The sequence below is a fragment of the Hirundo rustica genome, chromosome 6 (genome assembly GCF_015227805.2).
Source record: "Hirundo rustica isolate bHirRus1 chromosome 6, bHirRus1.pri.v3, whole genome shotgun sequence".
Taxonomy (NCBI): Eukaryota; Metazoa; Chordata; class Aves; order Passeriformes; family Hirundinidae; genus Hirundo; species Hirundo rustica.
The window spans coordinates 30,761,216-30,775,835 of NC_053455.1; the positions used below are offsets into that span (position 1 = coordinate 30,761,216).

General features: G+C 39.7%; 1 protein-coding gene across 6 annotated transcripts in view; it reads right to left on the minus strand.

Annotated features, from left to right (window-relative positions):
• The window catches only part of SMOC1 (SPARC related modular calcium binding 1), a 155,995-nt gene that overhangs the window by 57,893 nt on the left and 83,482 nt on the right, over positions 1 to 14,620 (minus strand). For all 6 annotated transcript variants that reach the window (XM_040067492.2, XM_040067493.2, XM_040067489.2 and 3 more), the window contains exons 4-5: positions 12,356 to 12,455; positions 9,738 to 9,785 (exon numbers count right to left, since the gene is read on the minus strand). In XM_040067492.2, coding sequence (XP_039923426.1) covers positions 9,738 to 9,785; positions 12,356 to 12,455 — 148 coding nt within the window. The remainder of the gene's footprint in view (positions 1 to 9,737; positions 9,786 to 12,355; positions 12,456 to 14,620) is intronic.

The window sequence follows — 14,620 nt, forward strand, 5'->3', positions numbered from 1 at the left end:
TATCAACATAGACTACTACCAAATTATTTGGAAAAGCTATTGCCAATCCATAGAAGGGATGTTAGGCCATCTTGTTCCAAGGAATACTATCTGTAGTAATAAACTGAGAAAAGGGAGGTGAGTTAGAAGAGGCAATGTAACACATGGCTGCTCCAGACAGTCCTGGCACTAAGGCTCACTGGGAAACTGGAGAGAAGAGGCACAACACAAAAAAACAGAGTAGCAATACAGGCTGGGTAAATCACAGTCAGCAAAAGCTGGAGTATAGACTGTTAAGAATGTTTGTTTGGGGCTTTTTTTTTTTTTTTTTTTTAATCCAAAGCAGAAACACCTCCAAAGTGTCAGCATTACTTACACTGTAGAGTGAGTGATGAGATCAAGAATCAGCAAAAGCTAACACTGAGAATGTTTAAAAATAGACTGAAGGAGGGAAAGTAGAGGAACAGATGCTTAACTTTTTTAATAGCTTTGTACTTAATAGAAGAACAAATTTTTATCTAACCCTGTAAACACTATAAGTATTATAGATACTGCAGAATTTTAAGCTACAGTATCTTAATTTTGAACCATCTTCCATTTGGCTCACTGCCTTGAGTGACATTTGAAATAAAACAGGGAGAAAAAAGTTTCCGCACAAAGAAATATTTTGCTTAAGGCACCATATCTCATAGCTAGATTTTTAGCACTTGACATTGCCCCAAACTTTGAGCAAAGCTTGCAAAAAGCTCTATAGCACTGTCAACAGCTGCCTGATCACTGCTGGCAAAAGCAACAACCGCCTTATGATTGTTTAGTTTAGCCACTCTGATTTTATTCTATCTACAATATATCACCTTTTTTTTTCCCCAGGAGCCTCTGCTTTGATGTGAAGTATTCTCTGTTTCCACACAGCCCAACAGACACCCTCCCCAACTACCTTCCCTGAAATGCTGCTTAAAGTCCACAATCAACTACCACCTTGTCACTTCTGTGCAAGAGCCCAGATATCTGCAGCTGTGGAAAAGGGAGCACATCTGAAATGCCCACAAGAACATTGTGATTCTGATCTTGGATTGCTTTACTGAACAAGGAAAAAAAAAAAAAAAAAACCCAACCACAAACAAACAATTTTTATGCAAACTTTATATAGTAATAACAAGATCCCTAGCTTTGGAAACATTTCAGAAGCTACCTGATAACATATGGCGAGCTGGGGCAAGGGGCATGGAAGGGTGTGATTACAATACCACTCTTTCTTCCTCCTCTCCCCAATATCACTCACATCCCCTTTCACTCCTCTCCTTGCAGCTCTGGTCTCTTCAAGGTAAAGACTCTATAAATTCTCCCACATCTTCAAGGCCTATAAGTGGGGGGTTGGAGACGGCAGCAAATTTGCCAGATCAATGGCCATTTGAAATTCAGACATATGGCTGAAGCCCTACAGCTGCATGTGTTAATTACCACACGTGTCCCCTGTAAAGAAGTCTGTTAAACACAAAAAGAAAACAGAAGAGAAAAAAAGCCTTTCCAAGGGATTAAGTAAATAGTCTAAATTTTTGACCCTGCTCCCCCAGACACATGCCTGTGTACAAGCTGCCTTCCTTTCTCCCAACACCTGCATGCTGAGGAAGCACAAGACCCCTTCCACCTCTAGCCATGTGCAGTCAACCTATCTCAGAGTGTATTTCCCCCCTTCCAGCTCCTCATTTCCAGCTTCTTCTCCTGCCAGCCCCTCTCCCCTTCTCCTTTAGAGAAGTAATTTCTGGCTGACAACCAGACTAGCCTTGGGCTTACAATACCCCTTTTCATTTCCTTGCAGGCAAACAGAATGGATACCTCACTGTTATATCTGTATTGCACGTGTGAAAATGAAGAAAAAGGGGAGGGGGCTGGGAAATACATGTTTTTCCATTGCTTGTTTCCACAGATATTTTTTCCTCCCTGGATCATTAAAGGAGTGTCAGAGCTTTAGCGAGTGAGCACAACTTTCCTAACTACACAGCCCCAGCTTTTTCACCTCAGGATCTGAATTTTGTTCTAAAGGAGGTTTTCTTTTTGATTATGAAACCAAAGGAAGAGTTCTTCTCCATGAGGGAAGGAATGGAGAACAGAGGGACTCAGATAAAATAACAGTACTGCTGCAAGAACCTCCAAAGGATCTCATGTTATTTCAGAAGGAAACGTGTATTTACAGAATAAAGCATTGCAGTGTACACAGGGTATAAGTGACAACACATTCTCTACATTAAAATATTTTAATTTTAAGGTGAAGGTCAATCCTCAAGTTACAGACTGCCAGAAATCTACAGATGCATTGTTCAAAATGAACCAGAGACAACTGATTTTAAGAATCATCTAATTTAATGGCATATTTGTGAGAAGCTGAACAGTCAAAATTAAACCTGTCAAGTCCTTACACAAACTGCTTTGCTGCAGCACTTAAAGGTCTCATCAGAAACTGAGCACCAAGGTTAGCACAGGAACATGTAATAAAGACACGGATACCACCCAGAAAAATTCAGTCTGTGGGGAAGACTTCTCCCATCCTTAGCCTTTATCAAAGCATTTTGCAGTACAGCTCCCTTGCTGTCAACATAGAACAAAAGTCCAGACGAGCACCCAGAGGAAAGCTATTATTCCAGATCAATCTCTCGTAAAGAAGCTTTAATTCCCCTCGGTGCTGCCTCAGGACCTCGAACAAACATTGGGGTTCTCTCTCCAGCTTCTCCCTACCTTATTTAAGGGTACATATGGTCTGCATGCATTCAAGCTTTTCCATCACAGTTCCATAGTTTATCTCTTAGAGAGAAACTTTGACAGAGCTCATGGTGCAAAGCAGTTGAAAGGAAAGTGCTTCCAGCCCCTTGACCAAACACCTGCACCACGACAAAACACATTTCCTGGTGCATTACTCTGATTTGAAAGAAAACAACACTAACATTCAGATGTCTAAATTCTATAGAGCAAGAGAAGAATAATGTCAACAACTCTATTAAAAAAAGAAAAAGTTTTGAGCCTACATAAAATATTTTCACAACAAAACTGACAGACCCCAAATCTATTCCATTTCTCTGCAAGCTGTAATGATCAGACATCAGAAATCCATGCATAGCACATAAACAGTTAATAATACCTTAACAGATGTTGTTTAATCAATTGTTAGTCTACTTATTAGATCTACTCACCAGGTTGCTCAACACTATGACTTCACAATTTAAAAGATTTTACAGCTGTTCTTAAGACATTACAGACAAGAGTTGTCTGTAGATTGCTATAATAACACTTGTAAACTACAATTTTATTAAGTCATATTATATAGACTAAGCTACCAATTCGAACTGCTGCTTTATAGATGAAAGCAGAATTCTTGCATTGTATAAAACAAAATACACTTTAAAACAGAATTTGCCTTCTTTTTATACTTGCCAATGAAACTTTCTTCAGTCTCAAATTTGATTCATATGTTCTGAGGCCCACAAAAAAAGTTTTGATGAAAACTAAACAATTACAGACAAGGCAGTGATGTGGGGAACCAAAAGAATTGTTTTTAGTTCTACTGTTTATGTAACAAATTTGAGGTTTTACTTCTAGACTTCAATATTTCAAAAATCTGTTTGCTTCATGTGATATATCTCTGTGCTTTTTAGAATATTGCTCTGCTCTGGAAAAAAGGATCCAATATACACAGTATTGTAAAATTACATTCCTCTGTTCTCAAAAAAATTGATCACAATTCTCATTTAAAAGCTGGATTCTCACTATCTAATAAAATCTATCATGTAGGCAAACTATCATACCTGTGAAATTGACTTGCTTTCTACAGTTACAATTAACTGGAACTTCCTAAATAATTTTGTAGATGATATTCAGTATAGAGATAGCAATAGGACCCAGAGAGAATTCTGACTATTTACAAGCTGGCAAACCTACTGATTAACTTAATAGCATTTTTTTACAGAAATATTCTTATAATAGGGAAGCAAAATTCAATTCCACTGCTAAGTTTGCTTGGAAATAAAAATATAGCCAAAATCTTGCGCTACAAATTCCATCTACAGAAATTTTGCTCACAGCCCACTTGAGCTATTGCAGGACAGTTTTTGTTACATTAACCTCTCCCCATAACCTCAGTTAAACTCTGTCAACTGAGTTTTTAGTTTCATGAAAAGCAGCACATATTCATGCTTCTCCCATAGATTGTTTCCTAACTCTATCCTATTTTAACAGGGTAGACTGAGAAACTGTCACCATCAGTGTGCGGTAGAACAAATCAAGTTTTGCACATCTGAAGGACTTGCAGCACTCTTGTAGCACACACACGCATAGCAAATCAGCTGCTTTCAGGAAGCAGACTTATTACATATGCATAGTACAGTCTGCCTTTCCAAATAGCTACACTCCACACCCAGCTCTATCCATAAGCATCAAGTTGTTTGTGCACATTTTCAGCACACGTGTATATTTTACGCATAAAAGACCTGACAAACACATCAGTCCCGGTCTAGGAATATCACATGATGAAGTTAATGAGTTCATAAAGTGATACTTGAATGAAAATTCTCCTTCATCTGGATTTCTAAATTAGTATATAATTTTTATTCAAATATATACACTTTACATAAGGGATCCAGATGAATTGTTTGGGTAGCACTGCAGACTTGCTACCTGCTAATGTTCTGCAAAAAATTAAACATAAGATGGTGTTCACCAACTAGAACCATCACTTGACTTCATACTGCCGTGGTAAACTTGTATTTACTTCATCTTACTGATGAAGGCCACACAGTATTTCTCTTTCTTTCCTGTATTCTCCACAAACTGCTGAAGACATCAAAGCATTTCCTCACTGTTTATGAGGTTGGAGACAGAGTTGAAGCTTGATTTCTGTAACAGCACAGTTGTGTTTCAGATTTATCAGTACCTAGTTGAATCCAGAAAGATCCAGAGAAGGTGAAGACCAAAGTCCCAGTCCGACATTTTAGCCACATTTCAACTTGATGGTTTTTGTCAAGGTATTATCTGTCCTCTGTGAGCCATTCGAGCCCCTGTGGCGGCCATGTGCTCCTCTCCCAGCCAGCTGAGGGCAGGTGAATTAGGGCCAGCTGCACCTGACTTCTTACCACCAGCAGACAAAGCTTCCAGGTCCCCAGGTACAAGCGGCTCCATTTATTTTCATCAGCACAAGCCTCCTTCACTTGGGTTTGCCTGAGGAGAGTGTTTGCCCTTTACTGCCCAGCCTAATTACTGACTCACACTAATGGCTCATTACTGATCCAAATTGCTCAGTCTGTTGGCTGCATAACTGAGCCATTAGCATTTTCTAGAGGTAAGACTCTTGGAAAACAGCACGAAAAAAAGCCACAGAATGGGCCAACTTGCCCACAATTGCAGCCCAGAATTTTCCTGCCAACAAAGCCTGCCTTTAAACTCATTTCTGACAGTTAAACCCACAAAAAGGAATCCAATTCTACATGTTTAATTGTCAGGAATTTTAAGTTGCTCATCTTAGGTTTCTCAAACTGCTTCAGTGTTTTCTTTTAGGCTGCAAAAGTCATTGAGGAAAGCTGTTTGCAGCTCCATACAAGAGTCATGTCTACATGTAAGACAGCAAGTGTACAACAAGCTCAACCTGGGCTTTGCTTTCTGCAGGGCCATCAGAGGTTACATTTCACCAACAACTGTTCAGAGAATTGCAGATGCTCTTGTCAGCTTTTGCAATAGGGAAACAAGACTAGTCAAAACAGGCCTGGAACATTTATAAAGTCTTTAGCAGTGCAAAAAGAAAAAGGGAGCTCATACCACTGAAGACTCTTCATGACTGACAATGAAAGCTACTCCAATCCAAATTTACCCTGCAGTTGCATTATCTCTAAATCCCAGATTACTGAGCCAACTATCCTTTTCCACTTCCTTCATTCAGTTGGCTCAAAATGGTATCAATGCAGTGTCCAGAAGAATAAACTACCACTAATGAACCACTATCCCCACTTCAATATATTTCCTCTTCACTCACTTCTAATTCACTGTGTTTCTAGTTCTACGAAGGAAGATCAAGTGACTTTAGAGAGATAAGCAGTTACATGGCTGCTTTTTACATCCCTCTGATTCCTAACCAGACTACTTTTAAAATCTTCTTGGTGACTGTAAAAGACACTACTCCTGATTGCAATACGCTAAATCTGAGCTAAAGCCCCAACACTTCCCAGATAAAGAAAATAAAACTTTATTTTGTTTCTTGTTTACTTCTTTTGTCTCAAAGTATGGCACAATTTCCCTTTGGCTGGAAAGGAATGTTCTGCATTCTTTAGGCAGGGAAGAAATCCAGTAACATTGGCTCCAAAGATGCCTTTCACTGCTTCTTAAAACATTAACAATGTCCTAGTGGGAGAGACTGGGAAGATCCAGACCTCTAGAGGACAGCATGCATTTTCCAAGAGTCTCAGGACCTTTAAACTAAGCAGGAACTGGAGCAAATTAATGCAAGAAGCTCCTTATAAGAAAGGACTGTACAAAGACCAACAGAAATCTGCAGGTTCTGGATATCCTAATCTGACAGAAGAGTAATTACATTCCTTGGCAAAGTTCTTGGAAACTTGTTTTTTGCTTGTGGGACAAATTCAGCATAAAAAGGACAGTGATAAGTGTCTGAACTGCAAAGTCACAAAGCAAGCATGCTCTGGAGGGCCTGGGTTTCCATTCCACCTCATGCAAACAATGCCTCCGATCTCCCCAAGTCCAGGTCTAATCTGCCTTCCAGCAACTGAATGCTTCTCAGACACAGAACAAATCAATATGGCCTATTTAAAAGTTTTAAGTTTGATGCCAATTTAATTTGATTCAAATTACCTTATGGGGCAAATTGTATGACTAACTGGCATTGCATCATACAGCAATAGCAGCAATGTAAATATGGATAACCAGAGCATGGAATTTAAAAGTAAGAAGCATCTCTTGCCAGCATGCTTGCTTGTTCTCTGCAGAAAGCTCTACAGAACCACTTCTGGAACTACATGCCAAGCCACATGAACATAAAACCTTTTTGGTTTCTTCTCATCAGTAGTGAGAGAGCCTGTGAGTGGAATCATATGTTGCCTCACATCTTCTGGTACCTCAACATACCTACTGAGCTCCAGAAATCAGGGCTAAGCCGGAAGGAAAAGAGGGCAAAAGACCTGGAGAAAGAGTTATTAAAAATAACCAGTCTTTTTCTCCCTCCAATATTAATTTGCCTCTTCTAAAGGAGAGCTAATATGCTAGTAAAGTCTTCATTTATTACCCAGCAGCGTAAGCCTACCCATCCACACTGTTTCTAAGGCAAAGCAGCCTCCACCCTTTTGCCCTGAAGACTTGAAAGGCATAAAGTTTATTAGCTCATATTTTACATTCCTGTATGAATGAGAAAAAAGAAATCACTTTGGAGAGTCTTAGCTATTCTTTGTCCTCCTCAGAGTACCTATTCTGTGCCAGATATGCTCTTTAACTGTAAGACCCTCACTCAGGGATGGAGAGAGGGAGGAGTTTGCTGTGCAATGGGAAAATTCCAAAAGCTCCCAAATCAGATGGCAGTTGCCCAAAGAGATATCAGAAGCTTCCAGGCTGTGCCTCTATAACTGAAAAGTCATCACTGACCCAAGTTCCTGCTGGACCTCCCATCCTGCCCTTTTTGCACCTTGCAAAGGGCAATCTTTGAAACAAGTGTCTGAACGCTTAGCTAGAATAGATGGTTATGTGCATGCTGGCTTGCCATGAGCCTTCAGAGAAGTCAGACCTGTAGCAACCACCTTGCTTCAAGGAAGCCAGGCTATTCTTGATTCCAGCTTCCTTCCAACAGGACCTGATGCTGGAATTTTGAATCAAGGTAACTTAAGGCAAGAAAAACACTGATAAGAAGGATGAATTCATCTTTAGATTAGTCATTTTCATTCCTATATGAAAAAGTAATGCTATGTCCATCAAATTTTAAACCAAATTATTACAGCTTCTAAAAGCCCTCTTGATTTTAAAAGACCCATTAAAATAGCTGCTCATAAGTATTTTTCTAACATCATGGAATAGGGCCAGACTTGCTTCTGTGTGGGTTTCTAGCAGATACAAACAGATCCAGAACTGCAGGAGACAAAGTTTACATGACTTCTTGAAGCTTGCTGGCCCAAAGGGAAACGTTTCCCCTTTGACAGCTACTGCACAGGACGTTTCCGCAGCCACGTGACCAAGCATACCATCCTTGAAACAGGATGACACAGGCAGCACCAAGGAGAATCAGTTTATATTACAAATTTTAAATTAATTCATACCATTTACAGTTTTCTTTTTGCATGTTCCAACCTCTGAGTTAATAAAGGGAGTGAAGAAGAAAAAACAAGTTCAGATGTTTTCCTCTTTTGCTCTTGTTTCTCATGAAATCCAATGTCAGCTGCTTTCAATTCTAGCGCAACAGACCAGGACTACCCAGGTAAAAAGCCTACAAATAACTCAAAAATAATGCAGATTTCAAGAGCTATTTGATTTGCTTGTACTTCAGGCTAGACTGGCAAAGATTGCATTAACAGAATTATAACCATGTGTTCAGGTGCTAATTACACATTAATGCATAATTACAGGTTTAAAGAGACATATCCTTACCTAAAATAAGAAACAGGCTTCAGCATTCAGTCTCAGCTAAGTAGTTTTCCTTGCATAATTCTTCTTCTTGCCTTTTCTTAAGCTATTATATACAAGCAATAGGCTGGAGAGCAGATACGCTCAAAATATATCTCTACTCTGAACAGAGCAATCAAATCCCTATTATCGTGCTTCCAGGACCTGATTGATGTTCCCAGCATGGAAGATGTCCCGCAAATTAAAGTATTGGCATCAAAGTCAGTGTTTTCCTTGGTTTTGAAATGTCAGGAATAACTGGTTAAGAGAGTTAGCACTAAAAATTCTGCTTTGGTAATCAAAACAGGAACTTGTCCTAGGAAAGAGCATTCATCCTCATCAGCAGAAAGGAGGATGCATTCAGCACAGTCTTCCTGGAGTACAGAGGCAAAACCAAAAGTTGATTCTCAACTGGGGCTAGAGGGGAAAAAGGCTGAAAATTAGGGTGTGGAAAAGGCCTAAAGACATATTTGACTGCTCCTCAATGTATACTTCAGTGGTCAACCCTCCCAAAATCATTTCAGTGAATGCAAACCAGAGGACACAGGGAAGAGCTATGAATGCTCACAGGAGAACAATGATCCATTTAATGCCTTGCTCAGGAAAGGCAAGGACTGAAGACCAGAGTGTAAAGAAGAAGAATCAGTGCTTGTGAGGTTTCCAATCACTGCTAAGGTTTAATCCAGCACTGCTCCAGCTGGCCATAGAGTTTTTATGCACTGTTAAAAAACCCTACCTTTCAATGCATACAAAGCCACAACCGTGACATTGGCACTCCTGTTTCCTGGAGTACAAATCATACTGACAGCCTTCCTAATCTCTAGGGATTTCACTGAGAAATGCTCAGTATGTTACTTCAAGGCGAACAAGCAGAGGTTATTCTGGATCAGCCACTCCTTTGGGTAGCTCAGCTGAGAAGCACAGAGCAGAGCACACCCTTTTCTACTCCACAGGGAGCAGATCAGTCATCTTATTCCTCCTCCTGAAGGGAAACTCCAGTGGCACATCCACCCCTGCACACTGGAGCTGCTTAGGAACACATGTTCTGAGCTATCTTAAGGGACTTGGGCTGGACAGCTGTTATTACAACACAAGTTGGTGAAGCACAGGACTCCACTCACCTTTCCTTCCTGAATTACCCTGGCTTGATGGTTTATCAGTTACAGAACCTAAAGGGGAGAAAAAAAAAAAAAGAAGAGACTTCCATTTAGATGCTGCATGATCACACAGAGCATACAATGTCACATTAATACAGTCAATATCTCAACCCATAAAGCATCTATTTTATTTGTCAACAGCTCCAGAGAGCCTGTGGCTTCAACCAGTGTGAAAAGTATAAGGAAGTTTTACCTATTAAGACATTAAACTGGGATAAGGGTAAACAAGGATTCTTTAGTAGCTGGATCTAGTGATTTGAAGGACCTCAACAGAGCATGTTAGTCATGCTAGTAAGAAACCTGGACTAAATCCAAGGGCAAGTAGGAAAGATCAGTAAGAGTCACTTCTTTCATTTGCAAATGTCAGGAATAGCAAATCAAAAGCAGATGGGGAGAGTGTGCAGGGAATGCAAGCACAGTATTCTAGAGGAAAGGGATTAAGTGGGACAATTTGCAGAAAATGGACTTCAACCAATCCCTGAACATCCCCAGCTGTTTGAAATGGGATACTGAATAAGATCCTGCATGTACTTGAACAGAACACAACTTGAGTTGTTTACTATAACTTAGATCTTCACATAGTTTGTATGATTCTACACTTGCTTCTGCATTCTGCTTCAGTGCTTCATCACAGTTTTCTACTAAAATTTGAACAGGTAATATAAGATTTTCAAATAAATCCATTACCAAAGTGTATAAAAATCTATTACAAGCTTTGCTTGCCTTTTTTTTTTTTTTTTTTTTTTTTTTCCTGTGTTTATTGGAGGTTTTTGTTTGTTTGGAGTTTTTTTTTGTTTGTTTGTTTTTATTTTTGGGGTGTTTTTGCTTTGTTTTGGTTTTTGTTTTGTTTTAATAGCTCTATTCACAGGAAATTGATCCTTCCATGCACCATTACTAAACAATTCCAGGGATTACTGAACATTCAGGAAACATGGATCAAAAGTCACCTTTAAAGAAGGCAGGTATGACAGGCTCAAGAATCTGATCAAGACAAACTCTGAAGATAAACTATTGCCTGGCCACTTTCACTGGCAGATCAGTTCATCACAGACCTACTGCTGAATTACAAGTAGTAAGTACAAACTCAATATTTTTCTTCATACATGTAACATCTGTGTCCCACAGTACAACATGACTTTATTTTTCTGCAACATGATTTTATTAACAGCACAGGACTAACTGAATAGATCAGTAAAAGTCTAAAACATGCCCTACCAAAATGATATACTGGAAATGATGTCATAAAGTCATATTCTAAAGCATTAAGCCAAATCACTGTAGGATTGCACTTCATACTAAAATAGGATATTAATATCTTTTCTTTCCACATGCCTGTGAAAAACCAAGCATCTCTTCAAGGTACATCAGCTCACTGGTCCTCAGACAGCTCTCCCACTCAACTCAAACCCTTAAGCAAGTCACTTATGTTTGCCACAGAACACCCAACAGCCAAGAGGACACCGGATAAGGTGAGAAAAATGCAAAATCCCAAAGGTTTGACTGCTGTCATGCTCCCACCTAAAGGGCAAACGCTGCAAGGTGTGAGAGGAGAACTATACTAAAAATCCCTGAGATGCAGATTGCAGAGTATGAAGCCAGCTACAGCAGCAGTGCTTATGTGGCAACAGTGAACACGTTAGAAACACACTCCTAGGCTTACTGCCTTTTCCTTCTTTAATTCTTTGGGGGGAGAGAGGAAAGGGAGAAGGGCAGCACAATTCTAGTGTTGCCCTTTAATTCTCCCCAAAGTACAGAACAGCTTCCCAACCCTGCCTGTGTTTACTGTGGTGTTGTCACAGCACCACTGCTCACCACAGCTCACAAAGCTAGACCACTATGGATGAGGGCCATATGAAAATCTAGAGCCCAATCTCATTCCATTTCAGCCATGGACTACCATGCTGAATGATGCGGAGAATAAAGAAAAACAACATTACTCTGTTTTAAAGAAACTTGTGGATTTGGTCTCAATAAACTGCTGGGTGACAAAGTAATGTCAGGCTGAGTGCCCAGAAACACATCACTTAATAAACATGAGTAGCAGCCTGGGTCTGGACCTTCCTCTTGTGAGCTGTGGTGCAAGCCCAGTGCTGCCCACCCCATGACACGAATATAGGGATCTTAAACAAAGCAATGTGGTCAAAAGACCCAAATTCATTATAACAGCAGGATCCCAGAAACTGACAGTTTCACACAGACCCACCTTCACGAATTAACTGAAATCACTCTGTACAAAAAAATTACTCCACGTCCCACAAAACGCAGCCAAGAACCATTTATTTAAAATGTAGCTCATGGAAAAAAGTTATGCCATCTGTTCAGTAGATCTTTGGTGTCGATGTACACAGCAACACTGACTCTTGCCTTGGCTGCCACAGGTTGTCACCTTAGTGGTTTTTCTTACTGAGCCTTGCAGAAGTGTCTGCATCTGCAGGGTGGACATGCCAGAGTCCAAAGTGCAGTGCTGAGTGGGGTAAACTGGCCAAGTCACCTGAAAAGATTAGGCTCTCTCAACAGGTTGTATTCACCCCAACCCTCTTTGGTTATAAAGTTAGCAATTGCTGAAGCCACTCCCACAGTACCTGAACATACAGGAGTTTTGTTCTGTACAGAAGAGCCGCTAATGGGCTTCCCATCAGGTGTCACACACCAGCAGTATCCAGTGTAGGTATGGCACTGCACCTGTTTAATAAAACAAAGAGCAGGCATTTCATTTCTCACTCTGTCACCAACCACTTTATTAAAATTCAGCATCTTATTGGAAGTCCCAACCCAGAGGTATCACAAACATATGCTTCAGAGCAAGGAGGTTTTACAGAAGATTACCTTTGACATCATTATCTTTTTTTTTTCCCCTCACCTCCCCCCCACCTAAAGAAAGGTGATTTCTCCTACTCCAACTCTTGTATATGAAATTCAGGAGGCAAAAGAAGGTACAAGCAATCATCTGAGAGCACTTTAGTTGGGGGATGCAGCAGTTGTGTCTCAGCTCATTCCACCCTCTTGCTACATCCCACTCACTGTTTACTAGTAAAAACTTGTCCCGTTGCATCCCAGCTGGCTTATGGAAAGTCCACCCTATTCCAAATTCCATAGCTACTGTTTGAGAGCAGGACCTGTAGGCAATTCAAAAGCATTTTGCTCCGCAACACAGCTGGAAAAATACAGTAATGACTTGGTTAATAAGCCTTCTCCAGATAGATTTAACCCTATCCTGTTACTACGTCAAACTATACAGCAAGAGCAAGATCCAGCATGTTTGCTCCTCATATACTGACATGGACTCAAGAAACTTGATGAAGGTTCGAGTGAGTCAAAAGGGTACACAGTGTAAAATCCATCTTGATTGACTTCAAAGCTCTGCTTCTGAACTGACCATCTAGAGCTGCCCAGTTCCTGCCGTCACCACAGAAAGATACCAGAATTAATAATTCAGATAGAGAATCTCTCAAGTAAGAATAGATAAGCCTGATCTTAGTAACATCTATAGAGATATAAATTCAGCAGCACTAAAATTTCATTCAGCCAAACAAATCTAATGACGGCCTTTGCCTCAGCTTTCAGAGTAGCCAACAACTGGATGAGATTCAGGATGCCTTTGACATCTTTGAGATAAAGTGATGAACTATCATTCTACCTGTGTAAATATAAACAGGTCCCAAAATTCTTTCTAACAACCATACTTCCAGCTGTATTTAAATGTACACATCAGTACCTTGAAATGGTATAGAAATGCATCCTGTTACTATAAACGGCTCCTTCAATACATTTCTCAAAAAAGCTATTATATGAGACCATTTCAGAAACTGCCTTTTTATTTTACTTGTAAAATGAATTCTGTCCATTCTCTCTTTTTCCAAATAACTTCACTAAACCAATTTACAATTCCAGTCCTCTCCACACAGAAGAGAAGAGCGATGGGGTGTTTGTGCTGGACCCCTCATTAGAGATCCTTCATAGCAAAACCAGTCATTCCCCCTCGCTGACAGCTGGCTTCAATGCCCTAAGGTAGCAGAGTTTGTTCAGAGACTTAATGACAGTTTTTTTAAAAGGCTTTGAATATCACATAAAACATGATCTAAGAGCAATTATAACACAGTACGTCGTGTTTATCTTGGGTTTTACTTGTTTATCTTGGGTTTTACTAAAGTGCAAATCAATCATTTTGCCTCAAGCATTTACTTTTAGTAGCCAAATTCAACAGTAATCTCATGTACCCATGTTACTCCAGTCACTGTCACTTCTATTTGCGGTTTCATTTTTCTTCTCTCAATATATCACAATATTGATTGCAAATTACTCAAAAGTACTATGACTATAATAAGCAATAATAAGTTAGAAAGATTTGTTATTGCTCAATGTAATCAACTGAACACTCAAAACAAATGTGATGGAACTGCTTGGGTTTGTGTTTAGAGTTAATCTTTGCTGACCACACACACAAGACTGCATTCCCAACAGCACAAGAAGTTGTTTTTACATCTGAGCATTAATTGTAAAAATCCTACCAAGGGATAGAGTTAAATGCCAGGATAGGGTCTCGAATTTGTAGGGCAAGACCATTCCATGTTAGGTTATATAAAAAATGCAGTATACCCATCCTTTTAAAAACTCAGGTATTAGTCACTTGATAGTCCTTTAGCCAAGCCTTCAGAAAAATAACAAAGTACATGGCAGAGGAGTCCAAAAAAATGTATTGACACAAACTCAGGACAGATGCATTAACTAAGAGTATGTTGTGTAACTCACCTCAGTGGAGAGCTACAAATCACATACAGTCATTTAAGCAAGCCAAGTACACTACATCCATTAAAAGGTGAAGTAATTTTGTAAATAATTAGGCTGAG